The sequence below is a fragment of the Metopolophium dirhodum genome, chromosome 4 (genome assembly GCF_019925205.1).
Source record: "Metopolophium dirhodum isolate CAU chromosome 4, ASM1992520v1, whole genome shotgun sequence".
Classification (NCBI taxonomy): domain Eukaryota; kingdom Metazoa; phylum Arthropoda; class Insecta; order Hemiptera; family Aphididae; genus Metopolophium; species Metopolophium dirhodum.
The window spans coordinates 26,194,482-26,215,284 of record NC_083563.1 but is presented as its reverse complement, the minus strand read 5'-3'; the positions used below and the strand labels follow the sequence as shown (position 1 = coordinate 26,215,284).

General features: G+C 38.0%; 1 protein-coding gene across 1 annotated transcript in view; it reads right to left on the bottom strand.

The window, feature by feature from the left end:
- Positions 1-20,803, bottom strand: part of LOC132943835 (zinc finger protein GLI3-like) — a 41,817-nt gene that overhangs the window by 7,366 nt on the left and 13,648 nt on the right. Inside the window, 1 exon segment of the mRNA XM_061012954.1 lies at positions 20,356-20,797. Within this exon segment, the coding sequence (XP_060868937.1) occupies positions 20,356-20,570 (215 nt within the window). The 5' untranslated portion in view covers positions 20,571-20,797.

Here is a 20,803-nt window from a genome sequence, read left to right as displayed (position 1 = left end):
CTATTTCCGGGAGAGGCTTTTCATCGTAATATTTTATTTATTTTCTCGTCCGTTCTTCGTCACGGCTGCAGAGTGTCTAGCACGTTGCCAACTATATATATAGTGTATACACGATGTGCATCATGATTATTTTATCGTCAATCAGGAAATATCCTAAGAAAATCCCAGGAATTTTGAACGTTAAGAACAAAACCTGATAACTGTAATAAAATGTAAAACGATATATGTTTGAAAACGCAAAAGAAAATTAAAATAAAAAAAAAATCTCAGTGCTTTGGCCGTTATACGATAGAAGAAACACTCTGTATACAAGTGTGTGCACACATGTGCAGTGTAGTGCACGCAGTATACACATCACCATACGCGACGACTTCGTCATATCAATTACGAAGATGAAGACGAACATTTTAGCGTACGTAGCTTCCGTTTTGCTCGTTTGTGGCGTCGAGTGTCGTTATAAATTATTATAATGTGAAGACGGTCGTTATATCGTCATAATATTACAGAAATAGAAGGTAGTAATTATATATCATTACGGTCGATACAGTACCTATGTATTGAAAATTAAATATAAACAGTACAATAATATTGCAACTCAATCGCTGTATATACAGTGCCCGGACACCGGCTATTTAATCTTTCAATTATAATCCTTTAACGTTCAGAGTTCGTGACCATATAGTTTGGACGGACTATGGGTCATTACTCATTAATGCCACTGCGTTATTCAAACACACGACTCGTAATAATAATAATAATAATAATAATATATTAATGGTCGGTTATTATTATAAATCCTTAGCGTTATATTTTCTTTCCCGTCGCATCCTCCTCTCACCTCATCGTTCCATACCGATACACGGCAGCAGCGACACTACGATTATATTGTATATTTATATCATACAGTTTACGGACATGTTAATTTTTTATTTATTTCGGTTTTTTTTTTTTTACTTTACGGCGGCAAATTGAATAATCAAACAGACTAAAAAAAAATACTAAAACTATAAGAAACAAGAGAAAAAAAAATTCAAAGTAAAAAAAAAACCGCGCACCGTTTCCTCTTTATCATTGCACCGGACGACCGACGACGACGCATGATTGGTGGTGGTTTAGGCATGTGTTCAATTTGTTAGATCACAGATAAACATTTCGATATAATAATGCCAGTGATGGAATGCAACTGGCCGTGAATTTCTTAGAACCGAACAGCAGGACGTTGAATTTTGAATTCTCGCCGTCCTTTTTTTTTTTTTGTTCCCCCACCCCCATTCTATCCTGCTATACAGATGTATTGAGACCTGTTCTCTCTCGACGTCCACATTATATTATTATTCTCCCTTTTGCCGAGTCTTTGTAGAAATATCTTTACCCTGCGAGTATTACACACTAAGAAAAAAAAATAATAAAATCAGGTGTACCTACATTCAACAACTCGTATATATATATGTGTGTATAAAATATGTTTCTCCTTTACGCACACAATATACGATTAGTGTACATGTGGACCAGTCAAAGAATAAAGACAAGAATAAAATATTATAAAATTTTATCGAGGGTTGGCGGCGACGCGCAGACTGACACATAATACTGCAGTATTAGTATTATTGTAACTTTCTTGGCTGTAGCCAAGTTTCTTAAGCGGCCGATGAAGCGCGAGAAACGTGAAAACATATTTTATCACTCGCTCCCATGATGACGTAAAGAGTTAATAAAAACACCAGTTTTGACTGCGGACATAATTCTGACAGCAGAACAACGCCGCCGTAGTCATCGTTGGCCGGTGTCCAGGACTTATACGAGATATATTTATGATTACAATATATCTGCCGCAATTATAGTACCGTTTTATTCGGGTCGACGGAGACAAATTGTATCGTCCCAAATAGGAAACTCAAAAATAAACAAGATCACCGACGAACAAGCACTACTCGACCATTTCTAAAATAGTTTCTCGCCATTATAATAATATTATTATATTAACATATCACGGCCGATACTATTGAAATTCTAAGAAACCGTCATCCGAAACTCTGACAGAATGTCAACTTCTTTGTAACCTTCGCGTTTAGATGATGCGGTAGCAGTGGGTTCAATATTATTGTACGTATAAATTCTCAGCTCGACAACAACAGGTGCTTCGTGTAAACGTACCGCAACCGCGGTATGTCGGTATAATACTATATAGTCTATAATGTCGGTATAGGTATAATATTATGTACGATACGGTGGCTATATCTACTATAGGTATGGACTGCGAGCATTAAAATAATATACTATTTCGTCTGAAGACAGTCGCCTGTCGTGGCAATGACTTCCGCGAACTCGCCACTCTCATAAAAAACCTCCCCGAATCTCGACATCCATAGAGAACCTCGACATATCTTTGCGGCTACGAACCTGTGGGTGCATGGTGTACGTCACTTTGTAACTGTTTAAGCGGAGGCTGAAGGTTACGATCGTGGATTGTGTATTCCTATATGATAAAGGTATGTAACGAGGAGCGACGGTTGCCGCGGGTGAACTCCTCGAGCGGTGGCGATCTCGCGGACTTGGGCACGGCTGTGACTCGACGGCGACGGCGACGACGGCGGCGGCGACCAGGACGGGAGAACGACGAGCACGACGCGCACATCGCACCACAAAACCGAATCGTCGACTGAGGCAGCGCGCGCGCGCGCGGTTACCGCAGCCACGCCACGACGGACCACCCAAGTGTGCGACTACGATGCGGACCGGAGTGAGACGCACGCGGTGACGTCACGACGACGACGACGACGACGCGGTGAACGGTGTAGGTAATAATATTATTATAATAACAATATTTATAACAATAATAATACCATCTCCTGATCTTCTTCTCTCATCCATGGTCCATATTACGTTATGGTATCACCTCGCTATCGAGTTATCAGTTTATTTGATTAGACATGCGAGCAGCAGCCGGTAGACTCGACGGCGTCACCCGGCTTATAGAAGTTGTTGTACCATAGCGATTGCCACCTCGACAGTGTCATTTAGTTACACTCGTAGTCCGATACGATAGAATTTGACACAATATTTTTAAAATACTGTAACAATTATCTGATCTAAAGAAAATCTCTAAAATGGTACATAATATAGGTAATTTCCCTTCTTGATATTTAATGAAGCCTTTGTAATCTGAGAAACTGAACGGGCTCCGTAGATCGAAGAATCTAGTTAGTGCAATAAGGTATTCTTATCTGCACTTATCAATTGCTGTCATCTGACGATGGTCTTCGCCCGTTCTTTGTACATCGATAGTTGTCACGTTAATTAATAATACTATATCACCTTGTTTTTATAGTTTATACGACGGCTCTTGTTTGAATCTCATTTATTCTTAAAAGACTATTGGACTACTCGTGGTTTTAAGTAGACTATTAAATAAATGCCTAGTCAATTCCGTCACAGTTCCCTTAAAACGTTCTATAGGTGCCCGTAAAGAACAATAGTGCTGCAGTTCGCTTAAGTGTGTGACGTGCAACCGTATACCTACGCAAATGATTGGACGAATAATATGAAAATATAACGTTTATAGACTATAACAAAACTGTCACAAGAAAATCAATTGCCGAGTCTTAGTTCGGTCAATATCATAATAATATTATCGTCAGCCAATTACACCCGCTGGATGTGGTGTGTATTGTACATTGTACATCATAATATAATAACGTACCTATACACGGCGTACATAGCTGCTGCTGTTACGACGCGATTGTGTAGGTACCGATATAATAATATGTACGCAGTGCGACGTGTGCATAGCGGACAAGATGAAATTATCAACGCGGACGAACCAATCGCGAGAACGGGATCGATGCTGCGGTGAGACTATAATATTATTATTATATATTTACGTGATATCGTTATTTATTTCGGTATAATTTTGTTTTCTCTCTCCTGCCCGCCCACCGCGTGTATTATACATAGTATAATATCTAACCTACCCACATTATATAGGTATTACCGGCTCTTTTTCTTTTCGGCGCGATCGCTGTGTATAATATGCAATTACATATTATGTACGCCGCCGCGGTTATCCGCGTCCAGCGTTTTTCCCTCCTACACCTCGACCCGCGGAGACCCAGGGCATCGCCGCCGACTACACGTTATATTATTATTATTATGTAGTTTTCGTCACGATTTTATTCGTATTTATTTCGTTTCTTTTTTCGTCCGCTTTTCTCGTTTTACGACCGACAATGATTACACGCGCTTCGTACCGTATATTATATATATATTTATAATATATTCGTACACAATATTATGATACACGCGGCGTGTGTAAAGAGTAATGTCTTCATGAAGGCCGTCGTCGTCGTCGAAGGGGGACGGGCCCGACACGCCGCCGCGGACTGCGGTGTAACGTACGCACACATAATATATATAATAAATATATATGTGTATATAATTTATTATATTATAATACAACGGCGATGGACGCGCCCCCCTCGCGCGCCGCGGTCCAACCACCTCCTCCGCCATTAACGTTTTACACCGCGAGCGGGGTCGTCGGACGGCGGGTTTAATATTTGTTTATTCGTTTCGCCGTCATCGCGGGTATTAGACAAAAAAATTTAGTCGAAAAATTTTAGAAAAAAAATTATAGGGAGGCGTAGGTGGCGTTTTTTTTTTCATCGGAGGGGTCACTCGCCGCAGACGTATATTAATATATCGGTACCTGTATAATATGATATATAGGTCGTTATTGCAGCCGTTGTTATTTGATCCCATTATGCGCGTCGCCGATGAATCGGTCCAATTAAAGAGTGCGTGCACGTTATAATAATATCATCGTATTATTATTATTATTATTATAAAGACGGATAAAAAGTCGGTTCGCGCGCGTGCAGTCGAATACATGTAGGAGGCGAGTATATAGCTAGGTAGGTAGGTATATAATATAATATACGCTCGCGATGATTTACAACTGGTCGGGCGATTTATCGCCGCCGAGTGCGTATACGCCGGGACTCATATATAATACAATACCGTTCGCTATACATAATACAATATAATACAACATAATATTATTATTGTATCGTATATATTATTATTATATACTGCAGCAGTCACCTATGGCTGTGTGTACGCGCAGGTATAGGTATAATTTTTTTTCCTCGTGAAATGTCAGCGCGGGCACGACGAAAAGAAAAAAAAAACCGCGCACGCATATTATCTCCATCGGGCGTAATTTACAATAATACGCGCGGGGTCAACATTTATATATTATTATACATGTGCATGTGTTGTACAGATATTTATATGTATATACGATTCTCCACTCCTACGTGGTGCCCTGATGATGAATAATGGAAGCACATAAGTCACTGTACTACTTAGGTATACGACGCGTACAATAAGACGTATTATTATATTATAGCCGTATACGAGTGTAACATATATTATATATTATATGCGGACGAATAACGGCGATACACCATAATACGATACAACAATATTATAATATACGATACGAGCACGTGTACAATATATATATATATTGCACAGTAATAGTTCCTTGATCGCCACGGTACAGGTTATTTTTTAAAATTATTATTTAACATTTTTATTATTATTATTATAACACATTTTGTAGAACATTATATCGATATAATATTATTATACAGAATGCATGTTTAAAGTAAAAAAAAAGGAACAATCACTGTGTATTGTTTATTGACTGTAACACATGTTCATGTAATTATTATTTAAACGGAGCAAGTAGTTATGGATTTCCATTTTAAGATGAAATCAAATAATGGTAATTATAATAATTGGAACGCCGAATGATCGATACCTATCACTGGACTTTTGAATATCTCCAAAATGTCAGTGGATAGAAGGACCAGTATCCCAATAAATTAATACCTATGTGGCTATATACAATATGACTTATGAACGGCTGTAAGTCTGCATCGTATAATATGGTATATAGATAACTGACCTAAGTCATAAGTGTACAAATATAGACGCATAACATAATCAGCTCATATTTAAGGGGATTCCATACCGTAATTTTCTGTTTTTGTCTAACACACGCGCAATATAAGATTTTTGACGGATTATTTGCCAATCATATCAATTGATCTAGTGAAGTGATGAGAATTCTGAAAACAGCTTTGAATTCGTCGTCAAGTCTACTTGAAATCGACTTTCCCACAATTTTGATTTTTTGATTTTGGCCTCTCCAAAAATTGAAATACAAAAATGTTTAAATACTCTTTTTTTAATATGACGTTTTCTGGAATTTAGGGGATAATATCAAAAATGTGGGAACGTCGATTTCAAGTAGACTTGACGACAAATTCAAATCTGTTTTCAGAATTCTTATCGCTTCAATAGATCAATTGGAATGTTTGGCAAAAAACACGTCTAAAATACTATGTCGCACGTGTGTTGGACAAAAACAGAAAATCACGGTATCGAATCCCCTTAAAGCTATACAATTGATTATAATACGTGAAATAATATGTGACGATTCATGTTTTTGGGATGCAATGGATGTGGCGCTATAAGTACGTAGTCGTATATACTTGTACGATACGTGTGATGAACGCAAAGTAGAAAATAAGCAAGAAAAAATGGTACTACAACGCGCATGATCGGTTTTTAATCGAGGCCGTCGAATTATTATTATAATAATAATATTATGTATAATATCAATGTAATTATATTATCTTACGATAATGATGATAATATAATAATATAAAATTATATCTAACAATATTATAACGTAATGCTGTTACGAGACCAGCTATCGTGTGCACGAGGTACATCGTATGCGCCGGGGGTGAGGGTTAATTAAAAAAAAAAAATCGACGGACGTATTACACGTAGACAATATGCCTGTGGGCTGTTTAGGTAGGACAGTAGGTACATATTATATATATTATACTCGAGTTACATTGTATATATGATCATTACGGGTATTAACGTGACACGTCTTAATTAACGCGCCACTATAATACGGTCCATTGTTGTAAAACGATTGCGGATGAGACGTCGCGGCGAGCAGAAGCGACTCTCTCTCTATATATATACATATATATGCAGCTACGACGGCGGTGGCGGCTGCTGCGGGAGAGGAACAAAAGAGAATCGTGAAAAACGTACATAATACGCTTGTGCATTATAATACATAATATTATTATTATCATTATATAGGAACTCGAGCAGACGTATATTATGTGTATAGGTATGCGCATATAATATTATATAGGTGGTACACCGGGTGCGCGTGGTGGACGGGGTGACCGAGTGTGGGGGCGGGGTAAGGGTTAAGGGAGTCGTCGTACGACAGTAGTGCGTATTATAATAATATGGGAAACAAAATAATAAATTCCAAACGCGCTCTACAATAATGGTGACTTTATTTTAAGGCACTGCGGCACAGCATAATATACAATATAATACGCACCGTGTCCGACGGAGCTGCAGCTGTATAGGTATGTACACTATACGCCTATACACATCGTGTGTGCGTGTGACGAACGCGAGCATTTCAATGTAAATGACTATAATTTCTTACTGTTCACCTAATGATGACGATGGTAACAATATAATATACGTTCGACGCGATAATTTACATAATATTTCAACGGGTTTGCCAGCGCCTAAACTAATTTCTACCTGCCTATAATAATATAACATAATACCCGCAACTGCCTACCTATCTATATAATATGCAGTATAAAAATTCTGGTTTGTTTGTCTGCGCGCTTGTCTCCCGCACAAGTGTATGTGTGTGTGTGTGTGTGTTTGTTTGAAACATTCAAATCAGCTCGACTATTGTCACGCGCGCGCATAACGACCGTGTTTAAAAGACGACGACGACGACGACATTATACACACACGGAAAACGTGTCTATACAGGTAGTCCAGACACACGCACACACACACACACACATTGACACATCAGATACGATGTCGACGTGTATATTATAATAATAATATGTGTGTGTACGAGAGACGACTCTGTTACAATCCGAGAAACGCTGCTGGTGCTGGTGCTGCTGCTGCCCGTTTCGATCCGAACGCAATCGCCGCGATAATATTATTATATAAATTAAGTCATTCTTTTCGGTAAATACATACCAATCATGTGAATACGTCCCACCCCGTCCACGACCATCGACGTTTGTCTGCGCGCCGTTCGGAAATGTATATAATAATAATATTATTTAGCGTTTTCGTAAATTACAGTGGACGGCGGCGAGGCGGTGCCGTAAACGGTATTTAATTACGCGCGAAAACCAGTTCTGTGCAACGGCGGGGCCATGGTAACATATTATAATAATGTTATAACGACATCATAATAATAATAATATGTATATATATATACTCAATGTATGTATACGCGCGCATGTAATTTATTTAACGTACGAATTAATTTTTCTGTAGTAATTATTTTTTTAATCGGAAAATAATGTATACGGAGAAGGGGATAATAATAATAATATTATAGACACTACTACCTACGTCGGTTTTTGGATGGAATATTATTATTATAATAACCGCAACATTGTTATTATAATATTTTGGCGAGTCCGTGTAGTCTTACGCGGATATCGTTCGCAGACGTAGAGAGTTATAAAAATACGAGTGTGGTATTATACGATGTGTAGGTATGTATACATTATTTTTCGACGGTGCGCGGTAATAGGACGGTAGGAGACGGAATATTATATTATACTCGGTCGCCGGCGAGTGGAGGGGAAGGACGAGGCGAACAAATGAAGTGATTATCTTGTAACATGATATATACTATTATTATAATATAACACGATGCGGGGGCAAGGGGGAATTACTCGTCGACCGTAGGACGAGAGGGTTGAGACGCGACGCGAATACCAATAACGATTGATATTCGTTAGCACTTAGTGTTCACACACACACACACACACACACATACGTAATATGGATGTGTGTGTTTGTCTTATAGTTGTAGTAGTAATAGTTGTAGTAGTTATAGTAGTAGTCACGTCGTACACATACATATATATTAGGTATGTATATTATATATATATATATAAATATAATCGTATATTGTACGGAGATGCGCGCGTCCTGAACGCGAAGGACGACGATGACAGTGTTGCGAGCAGGACGAGGAGAAGAGAGTGCACGTGTGCGTGTGCATATGTGTGTGTGTGTGTGTGTCGTTCACGTGCACCTTGTACGTTATATTATATGTAAATAATATAAATCCCCACGATTGTGTTGCCCGAGACCGGGATTCAGTTGTTATTTATTATATAAAGTCGTTTGTGTGTACGTTTTTTTTTTCTTCTGCCGCATACTGGCGACGAGGTACTTCTCTCTCCGCAGTCATTTCCCCCTTGTATATTACTGGTCTCGTTGGCATTCAACTGCTGCTGACGACTGCAACGACGACGACGACGACGACCACCACCACCACCACCGTCACCACCACCGCCAACACTACATACGTATAGTGTATAATATATAAATATATACAAACAGAGTGCGTGCGTGTGTAATAATAATAATATAAGAGATCGGGACGGCGATTCTGTGCGAGTCTTGTTCTTCTCCCCCCGCGTCTCACCGGACGACCGGCTGCTGCTGCGCTGTTACTGCTGCCGTTATGATCACGTCCCTCTCGCACATCATACTATCTTTCTCCATCTCACTCGTCTATCTATTCTCACGTGTGTGTGTGTATATATATATATAATATTGTATATTATATTATATATAGTAGGTATACTTCTTATCCGCCGCCGTGGCCATTCCACGAGCCTTATTATACCTCGCGCGCTTCGTCGCTTCCATTGATTTACTGACCGCACTCTCACGGCCTACGATACACACACACATAGTATGTACAGATACAACGCAGAGTACAGAGATTATGTGTACAAAGAGGATGTAATCAGTGGTCTCTTTTGATTTCCTGTATGTACATAATATAATATTTACACGTATGCGCGACGTCTCTTTCTATTTGCTCGTCGTTTTATATCTAAATGTTAAATATAAATCACAACATAAGCGCGATGACTGGAGGAGGGGAAGAGACCTTGTCATCTTAAATAGTCTATACTCCTTAGGAGATATTTTGCACGTAGCACGTGTCTGCGCACCGGATCGAATGAGTGGTATAAATAGGTAGACCTGTACATAATATATATTATATATGACCTATACATGATTCTTATAATATAGTAGGTGCCTATATATTATATATAAGTTGAAGACGACAGTGCAGCATTGAGCGAGTGTATAGGCCATAGGGTCGCAGTGGGGTATTCGCTGAGTGGACCTTATTGTTCACAGCCTTGTCCGACATCGCGGTAAAATGCCCATCATATGCGACAAGTAGAAGAAAAGAAATATCACAATGGAACACAAAAGATAATACTTATAGGGACGGTACCGGTTCTTTTTTGCTCTCTGTTCGAATATTTATTATTATTATGTATTTCATCCTTGACTAAATGTTTTTAACAATTTTTGGGGTTTCTCTGGTGAAAAGGATTCCGGTCGGGCAATAATCGTTTTAATGCCATCGCTGCAGTAATCACGAACGCGACGGTAAAAGATAACCGTTGTATACCTAAATACATGACATTTTTTCTTATACTATGTTATACATATATGTATGTGTGTAATAATGTATAGACGTATAGGTATGCGCAGTATGCATGTACGAATACTGCTTCGCTACAATAAATGCAGCACAGTTAACGCTTATATTATATGGTATACAGTATACATGTAAGTGTAACTATTAATGCAAATGCGCCAGACACCTGTTTGTTGTGTGCAGTTGTAACTTATAATAATGTTTGAGTTTGATACTTTTATATACACATTAGTTTCAAAAAAAAAAAATTAACGACATAATAATTGTGTGTTTTTAATGGATACGATGAAATATAATAATATTATAACTTATTATGAATTGATATAAGGTATAACATTTTTCAGTGTTGAAGAGAATTATTAATAATGTGCAGCGTATTATATTATTATAATGGTAAGTGTGAACGTATAAGTCCAGTCGATTACTTTTTAAAGTCTGGATACGATATATATTATATAGTAAGAACATTATAAAGACAAGTAAGCCAATCACGTCCATAACATTTATTATATATTATATGGTTAACGAAAACGGGAGAGTAATAAATGGAATTTAATTCGTTCCGATTAGCAAGAGTGTATATATATATACACACACACACACACATTTTTTTTCACTTCCCCTCTCGTCCCGCAGCCGCAGCAGCACATAAGACGTCTGTAGCGCGTCTCATTTCGATTGAGCTTTCCGCCACAAAACGGCCGTTAAAAAAATGTATACATATATATATATATATACTATATTATATATAAAAAATAATAATAATAATAATGAAAAAAAAGACTACAGGTTTTGGTCGTCAGATAAGCGCATAAAACTGGTTCCTAATAAATCTGTCAAACCCCATAATAGCATTTAGCTCGTGTTTCAGTTCTTATTTGGAACCCGTTTATTTATTTATTATTTCTATATAATAATATATAATATTATGTATATATAATATATATATATATATATATATATATATATATATATATATATATACACAGACACGCGCTCGCGTTATATACATATAGATATACACATGTGTGTGTGTATGTTTTTTCACGGACTCACAATACACAAAGACCTATTAGCGAGCTTATTATTATTATCATTATTATTAATACTATAATAATCGTCTCTGTCGTTTTTATCCACTTTCGGACGACAGCAGGCCACGGCGTGGAATGCGTGCGGCGGCAGCGGCGCAGATTCGTCGGCCGGGAAGACTTTATAATAATGTAATATAAACAGACTTCTGAACATATTATTGTCTTAGCGGCGGCTGTCGATGATATAATACAGTCACGGCATTAAAATATACGGTGATACGCGTGGGGGGGGGGGGGCAGGTTTAGAATTATGGTGCGTATCACAGATTACTACGTAGTCGATACCGGTGGCGGACAATCGATTCGGCTTCTTCTAGCGATTTCAGACAAAACGAAATCCGAAACATTCAGATAAATATTATAAATCATTACACAATAATAGTGTTATTATTATTATTATCGTTGCTTGTTGCTTACGATTTAGTATCTGTATCGCCACCCGACAACGATATTTATTACAATATAATATTATTATTATGTATTATTTCACAGGCTGTTCTCGGGGTTATTAATTTGTCTGCGATTTCTCACCACCGCAGCCGCCGTCAAGGGCGCATTAAGTGTCGAAATGTATATTATACAGAGTGGGCGTGGTCATCTGCAGACAACAATAAATAATATATTTCATCAATCTATCCGGCGGAGAGCCCAATTAAATGCACGTGTGCATTTCCAGCCGCCGTTGGCCAATTAGACGGGGGGGGGGGGGGGAGCTAACTGTCGGGTTGCGGGGCTAGGGAGATGCGCGCTGCTACAGGTAAACAATTAGTATGGACGCACGGGCATCCGAGGTGGCGGTGGTGGCGTTTTGTCGACGATAGAAATCGGATATAATGAAGGAATTCCGATAGTAAATAATTATAATAATATTAATAGAATCTCACTATTCGTGGGCAAAATAGAAGAAAAATAATAATAATATTATTAAAAATGTTTACAGTAATATAGTAAAAACGCTAGTTTTTATTAACTGTGGCTAGGGATATTGCTAACGGGACTCAGGACTTGGGTTGACTTAGCCCCCTCAAACAATTTTTTGTGCCAACCCAAAATAATGTACACGTTTGACGAATAATATTGTCTTATATCATTAGCATTCAACATTAGAACGATTTTTATTATTTAATAATTATTATAAATTGGGCAATAAACACAAATATATAAAACGTTGATAAAGTATGCAGACGTGTTTGCCCAAGTGTAAAAAAAAATTAAGTCCCAGTTAATTAGATATTCTACTAAATCTCTTACTTCTACTATACACGGGAACTATATGTTATATAAATTTAACAAAAAAAATACGCGCGTGTCTATCTCTCTTTCTTCATGCGAATTCGTCATTTTTTTTTTCATTCGTTTATACATTATACGAATTTTTTTTTCGTTTTTTGGTAGTTTGGACAACGACGCGATCCGCAAAACGACGTGCACCTATGCCCACCTATATATACACATTATATACGACGCGCATTGGTTTCATTATATATAAACGAGCCAATTAGCCGAATCCGGTTCTCTCCTACTATCCGCTCGGTCCGTCTGTGCAGAGAGCTCCGGTCCCCGCCGAGTGTGTGCGTTGGAAACTAGTTTTTTTTTTTTTTTTGCCGCGCTCATGCATACGTGTATATGTTTAGTACGTATATAATATGTATATCATATATATATATATATATATATATATATATCGTTTTTATGACTTTATTTATTTCGAAATTGGCCTCCGGTGCGGATTAGCCGTTTGTGTTTAGGGCCGTGATTTAACGCGTTTCTCGGCCGGCTCGATTGTGAGGCGTGCACGCATTTATAATGCCGCCGCGCCGCCGCTGCACTACCGGTGGTGGCGGCGGCGGAGGGGAAATAAGTAATTATGTTTTCCGAAGTTTTCGGCCGGATAAAACGGCATAGTTAAAACAAACTGGTTTTTTTATACTCCTTCGTCTCTCCCTGCAGTATCTCCGATAGAGTAACAACCACTTTTTTTCTTTCTTTTCTTCTTCTTCTTCTTTTTTTTTTTTTTTTTTTGGGAGGTTGCATTATGTACCTATACGTATACCAGATACCTCTCTATACGTATAGAGATACGTATATTGACGGCGTAATAATTTTCGGTCGGACCGCCTATTTTCCGCCCCACCGACAGCACACATGCACACGTCGACATCGCGGGCAATGGCTAGTGGAAATTTGATTTATCACGAGTTAGAAAAATTACACACTGATAGAAAAGAGAAAACTTGACCCGGCAGAAACGACGTAAAAGACTGCACCTGTTTGGTGGTTCGTTACCGAAAGAACGAGGGATTTCGGAAACACGTGTATATACAATCTAACAATAAAGCGTACGACACAGGGCTGGATTAACGAATATAATGCCTATAGCTGAGGTGTCATAACTTTTATAACTTGTATCATAAATTCATATAGGGATTTCTGTCGGTGATATCTTTACTATAAAAATGAAAAACGTTTTGAAATTAAAATCTATACATATTATAGGTATATTATATATGTAATATAGTATAGTATAGTTATGTAATATATTATTATTAATAATTTGCATTAATTAATGTTTTAAAAAATAGATTATTTTTAGTTGGGTGTGAAGTCCTTAGACCTAGTGATGACTGCAATGACTGATGACAATGTAATAGTACAGTTTTATTCATAGAATATAATGGTAGAAAAAGTATTTGATTAAGAATGGTTCAATATTTCATTATATGTACCCAGTAGAACAATTTTTACCAGGGTGCCTATCGTAGTTTTAATATTAATTATGGTTAATACGTATTATTTATATTTATTATAGTTTAAAATATGTATTTTTTTATGGAAGGGGGGTAGGCCAAGTTATTGTTGAGAGTTAGGAAAAAATTAATGTTCTTAGGGCTATTATTCGGCTTAATCCGGCACTGGCACGACGTAATAATAATTGGTATTGTTATTATCATAATGTATATGGTGATATATTTGGACTGTGGTGGATAACATCCTCATTGCATTCAATTGGGTATCCATTTATAGTAATTGAAATTAATAAAGACTTGGCGGCGGCCCCGTGATTTGTCTTTTGTCCACCATCGTACATATATATAGAGCAATAATTAACGACAATTGGCGAAAAGGACGATGCGTATACGCACGCACGCACCAACGCCGCCGCCGCCGTATAATATGATATTAAACATTATATATATTATTATCATGTGCGCGGGCCGAACTAAGTCATTATGAGCGCGTCTCAGGGACGAACGGGTTAATGGCCTCACGCACAGGATCTCGGAATCACCAGGATAATGGATTATTTTTTATGATAATGCATGTCATTAACTTCACGTTGACTATCAGAATAATATACGTCGTATCTTTATTTATTGTATTATGCCTGCAAAGTCAACAATATTATGGTTTGCGGTTAAATATAGGTGACACGCTAAATGGACTGAGTTCTTTTTAGACAGTTCACTTATACGTCTTTACTGGAAAATCGATCGAGGAATGAATTCAATTGTGAAAATGAGTGCAGTATCAAATCACCTATCGCTCGGTATAAAATACACTTGGTATTTGATAAAAATATTGGAATAATATCATAGACATTTTTTTTTTTTACCTGACTATATTATACAGTAAGGCCAGGTACGACTACGGAACTTTGAACTTGACTCGATCAACTAGTTCAAAATATATTAACACGATAACCAAGAAATTACGGTTGATAACACGACAATGGTCAGGTACATATTATTATATTATAGTGTTTTTTTGTGCGGGTGATTGAACACTAAAAGCTCGCGTTGGATGTGAAAATTGGCACGTAAATAAAGAACAAGAGAGAAGCTGTGGCGATATTTGCGCGAAATAAGAGACACGACACAATGGACCTTCATGTGCAACGCGCACAATACTATTATGTAGTATGTCTACCCAGCTATATTATATATACCGTCAGATTATCAGTAAAAAATACACCTCTGCAAATTCTCGACCGACAACGGACTTTAGGTCGGGGTAAAAAAAAAAATCTCAATGGAAAATAAGATTACATGTTATAACCGTTTGTAACGCAATCCCGCGAGTTATCGGGTCTTTATATCGTGTGTGTGGTTTTTTCCTCTTTAAATTATGTATAAGCGTTATTATTAAAATATATCGTATATCATATTTTATTCTGTGCACGTTTAGTGGTGCACGTTATATACCATATGTGTATACTGCGTATAGTGTGTAAGTTGCTTTCCCGCCGCAGCAACAGCAGCAGCGCCACACATGTGCCTAAAATAATATAAAAAATTGTCCGGAGCGAAACTTGATCGAAAATGCAATACTTCGTATGAAAGAATGACGTGGAAAAATATGAATATTTTAAAATATTCTGAATTCCCATAGAGGTAGAAACCTCAAGAACGCTTTTATTGTTTTCAAATAATAATAATTATTATTATTATTATTATTATTATTATTATTATTATAATTATATTGTTAATATTTAAATCTTATAGGTACACCACTATACCTATACTATAAATAAATAATATTTCAAGTGAGTGTCTCGATAGTTCCTGTCATTATCAATACACTTTGAATAATGACAAAAAAGACCGAAATTCGTTTTTATGAAAAACGGACGTGTTTTACATTATAATATTTTGAAAACGTGAGAAAAATATAATTATTAACAAACGAAGTCGTAGTTTGGAGACCTCTAGAGTTTATTATACATTTGCACACAATATAATCTACGTTCGATTTGCTGCCGGAATAAAAAGGATAGGTAAGCATCATAATAATGTGATCTGATCACTCGCCTTTTACAAGCAAAAACGACCACTCCAGACGTAAAAAAACACAACGCTGTATACAACTGTAATAAAATACGCATTCCTCGCGGCTTCGCTCGGAATCTAAAACGTTAAAAAATTACCTTGTCGTAGCCGTAAACCTCGCGCGAAAATCGTCGTGCAAACCTACCGTACAAAAACGATAATGATAATGATAATAATAATAATTGTCGTCGTCGCAGCGTTTCGCGTATGGGTAAAAAAAAAAATATAATAATAATAATATGTGCAATGCGCGGTGCGTGCAGATTATCGCAGTTTTTCCCAAGTGAACGACTCACGTACAAGAATAAAAAAAAATAAACAAACCACCAGAAGACGGATGTAAAAAATAACGTCGCGCAAGTATCCGAGATCGATTTCGAACGCGTATTCGAAATATGCTCGCTGCGCAGTGCGATGTTGTTCAAACAAACGTTTTTTTTTTTTTTTTTCATCCATACATACATTTTTTCCCTTCACATATTATTATATTATATTATCATTATATCGTCTTTCGTCCTACATATTATTATTATTATTATTATTATATACAACGATGTATAATATTATAAAGTGTATTGTACGTGTACGTATTATTATTATTATTTTTTTTTCTTTTACTTTTTACAACAAATACCATTACCGGTCCACCACCGATCGTATATGAGCTGCAGTGCAAAGTGTGTGTGTGTGTGTGTGTGTGTGTGTGAGTACGCGGCAATACAACATTCCTGCCCCGTGTCTTCCCCGCAGAGGCGTGAATTCTTTTGAAAAACCTCTTTGCCATATAATATACACACGCACACTGCACTCAGCGTAATGTAATCGCGTCGTCGTCCTTCTGTGTGCACGCCGAACGGTGGTGTATGTGTATTAGTGTGCGTGTGTGGGGGGAGGGGAGGGGTGGACGATGGCCAGTGCAAAACACTATAATACCTACACTTCGATATTCGCGTGTGTGTTTATTATGATAATATATGCGTATAATAATATAATAATAAAAAGTGCTATAAATGCGCGTGGAGTACACAATATAATATGGCTCGTCTGTATATATACATCGTTCCACCTTTCACCGAAATTCAGTGGCACGCACAGAGAGGTAGGTGGGTGTCAGCTGACACCCGTATATAAAACGATGGGTGGTGCATACTGTGGCTGTGGTGATATCAGAGGGGATGAACAATAATATATTATTTGCGCAACGTCAATACGCATGCGATGGACAGTCGTAAAGCAATAATCATCTCCCGAGATAAATTTGTTATTCTGCAAAGTATGACATTTTAGGTAAATCTGCATATTTTCTGATATCGAAGAATTGTTAGTAAAACGCTTTGTTATATATGTTATCAATAGTGTTGAAAGATTGCAGGTAGTCCATTTCGATAGTAAAAAATTACCAATTTGAAACTGTGACTGAATAATATTAACTTGATCATTGTTTCACCTTGTAATTAGATAAATTTAGAAATAATATTTAAATGTTCAGTTGAATTGTCTAAAACATTTGAAAACAACGAACGTGTGTGTGTGAGTGAGATAAAAAACGAGTGTTTTTTTTTTTAACAAAGTGATAACTTTTATACTCGAAGCCGGTTAAAAGTTAAGACATTATTATAATGCGTCATCAATCGATGGACAGTGTTCATACATTTTGGAAACGGACATTAGACTAATTAGGACTAATAAAATGTGCAGATCATATTTGACCCGATGTACGATCATTTCGATTCGTGTGTGTGAAAATAGTCCGGACTGCAGTCCAGTGCAGTTGTAATCGCGACGAGGGGTTTTTATCGTCATTTTTTTTCCGCCATTCTCAGCACAAAGGTTTGGCGTTATAAAATATTGTGCTATTACGCATCATGTGTGATGGGAACCGTTTGCGATCCCGTCCTATAGTCAGCGTTTTGCAGACACCTATATTTTTATCGCGCAGCGGCGGTCGTTTTATCGTCATCGCGTACAATAAAATACAATTTTTTCCGCGGAGTCGCAATCGTCCGCCGAGGACGGATCGGTCAGATTTCATTTAGAACAGATAAATTCGATGTTTTACACGGCGGCGGGAAGATCGCTTATTTATTTATTCACACGTTTCGGTTTTTATTTTCCCGCCGTCCGACTGCAGACGGCCGCCCGAAACGGATTGCAGTGCGTTTCTCGGACTACGCATACCGCGGCCGTCGTCGCATTAAAAGTTGTATAGGTACACTATTATAATATAATATATTATTATACAAAACGTTCGTTTGTATCGCGGCGTGACGTGTTTAGTGTTTACTGTTTTTTTTTTTTTTTTTTGTCAACACCCTAAGGACACGCGTAGATTTACAACGTCTCTGTCGTTACATATTATATAGGTACTATTATTATAACTCATACGTGTTTTGACCGCAGTTCGGTTCATACCTATCATAATATATACGAGTATAATATATTATAATAAGTGTAACTACCCTGCACGCCTAAATATAATGTAATAACGGCACTGCACACAATATTACACGTTCACCTGTTGCACTTGTCAAACGTTTGACGGTCGTCACGCCGAACGAAATCGGTAATTTACACGCGCGCGCGCTCATCGTCTGTAGTTGTAGACGAAACGCATAAAACGCTAAACGTTTTCAACAATAATACAGTACCGCGAGTACCTATTGGCCATATCATAATATACGTACAAACTACGACTTACGAGTGAGTAAAACTGAGTCGCTGCGAGTATAATATTATAATATATACCTACCTATTATTATACGGGCCAGAATGCGACGATAAAATATAGAGATGAGGATAATATTATGTACTATATATTATATAGAGACTCACGTGTAAACCAGTTTTCGAATCGCCGTGTCCTATATTATACTTAATTTTTTTTTTCGTAGAAAAATAACCAAACTCAATAGTTCTATATAGGAGCTATACCCATAATATTATACTTTCAACGAATCGAAAACTCGTAAATCGTAGTTCATTTTCTACTGCTGCAGTAGAATTTACTGTAATATTGAAGATAGCGGACGTTCAGACCTCGAAGAGTATAAGAAATAAGAATAGGAAGTGGACGAGTACATACTCATACAGGGATGATTGTGGTGAGGCGGTGAAATTCATAAAAAAAATAATTAAACCGAATTACGTTCGGTTGTCAAATAAATAAATATTATTACAACTGCTGCTGTTGTAATATAATTTTTCGAAAGTCATCGGCAGCCAACTTCCTATACCGGACTTCGATTGGCAACGCTGCAGTTATATAGGAATTTATTATACTGTATATATGTATATCATACATAATCATTATATTTACTGACGTCCGTAGTCTCTAGGGGCTATTGTGGCGACAAAGAGCGGAATAAAGGGTCTCTTCCGCCGACGCCACAGTTGTCGTCTGAATTTACAGTAGACGATTATCACGAAATCTAAGCGTTTCGTTTTGCTCGCGTACCTAATTGTGCGGTATTTTTCAGAAAATATTTTTATAGGTTCAAAAATACTAATAAACACCGGATCGAAACTGAGCAGCGCGGTAAGTTTGTGGGCGACTCGAAATTTGAAAAACCCCACAGATAATAGGTATGTATATGCCTATGGCGTATAAATCATGCATGACCTTTTTTTCGAGGTTGGCGGGTTTTTGGAGTGGCTGGAGCCACGCCACTATACATACAACATAACATGAAATATATCATATTATAATAACAGTGAATGTCTATACAGCACAATGTCGTGGGTCGTGACAATAGTACCTATAATACAATAATAGTGCGCGTGTATTGTTGTTGTTAAATACCTGTGCGGTATCGGCTGGTGGAACGCGCCCATGCCGGACGTTGACGGGCTGGACGTGGCGGGCGGTATGAGGCTCGGGTTCCATATGCACGATCCCCTGGCGTCCGGGGGCGGCGGCGGGGCCGCGGCGGCCGACAGCGGGAACTGCAGGGACAGCCCGACGGAGTAGTCGAACGGATTCGGGTACAGCATGCTGGTCGTCTCCTTATCAGGCATACCGGAGGACACCGCCGCGGCGGTGGTGCTGCGGGCGGACGCGATTCGGACCCGAACGGCTGAACGCCGCTGACCGTGCGACGGCCATACACACGATCACACCTGTGGCTGCTGCGGGCGGGATGAACGTGTCCGCTGCACCGTCGTCGTCACCCGTCCGATGTACTGCTGCGCCCTGTTCTGCAGTGGGCAGGCGCTGCTGATATTATATTGCAGTGAGACGATACCTGCGG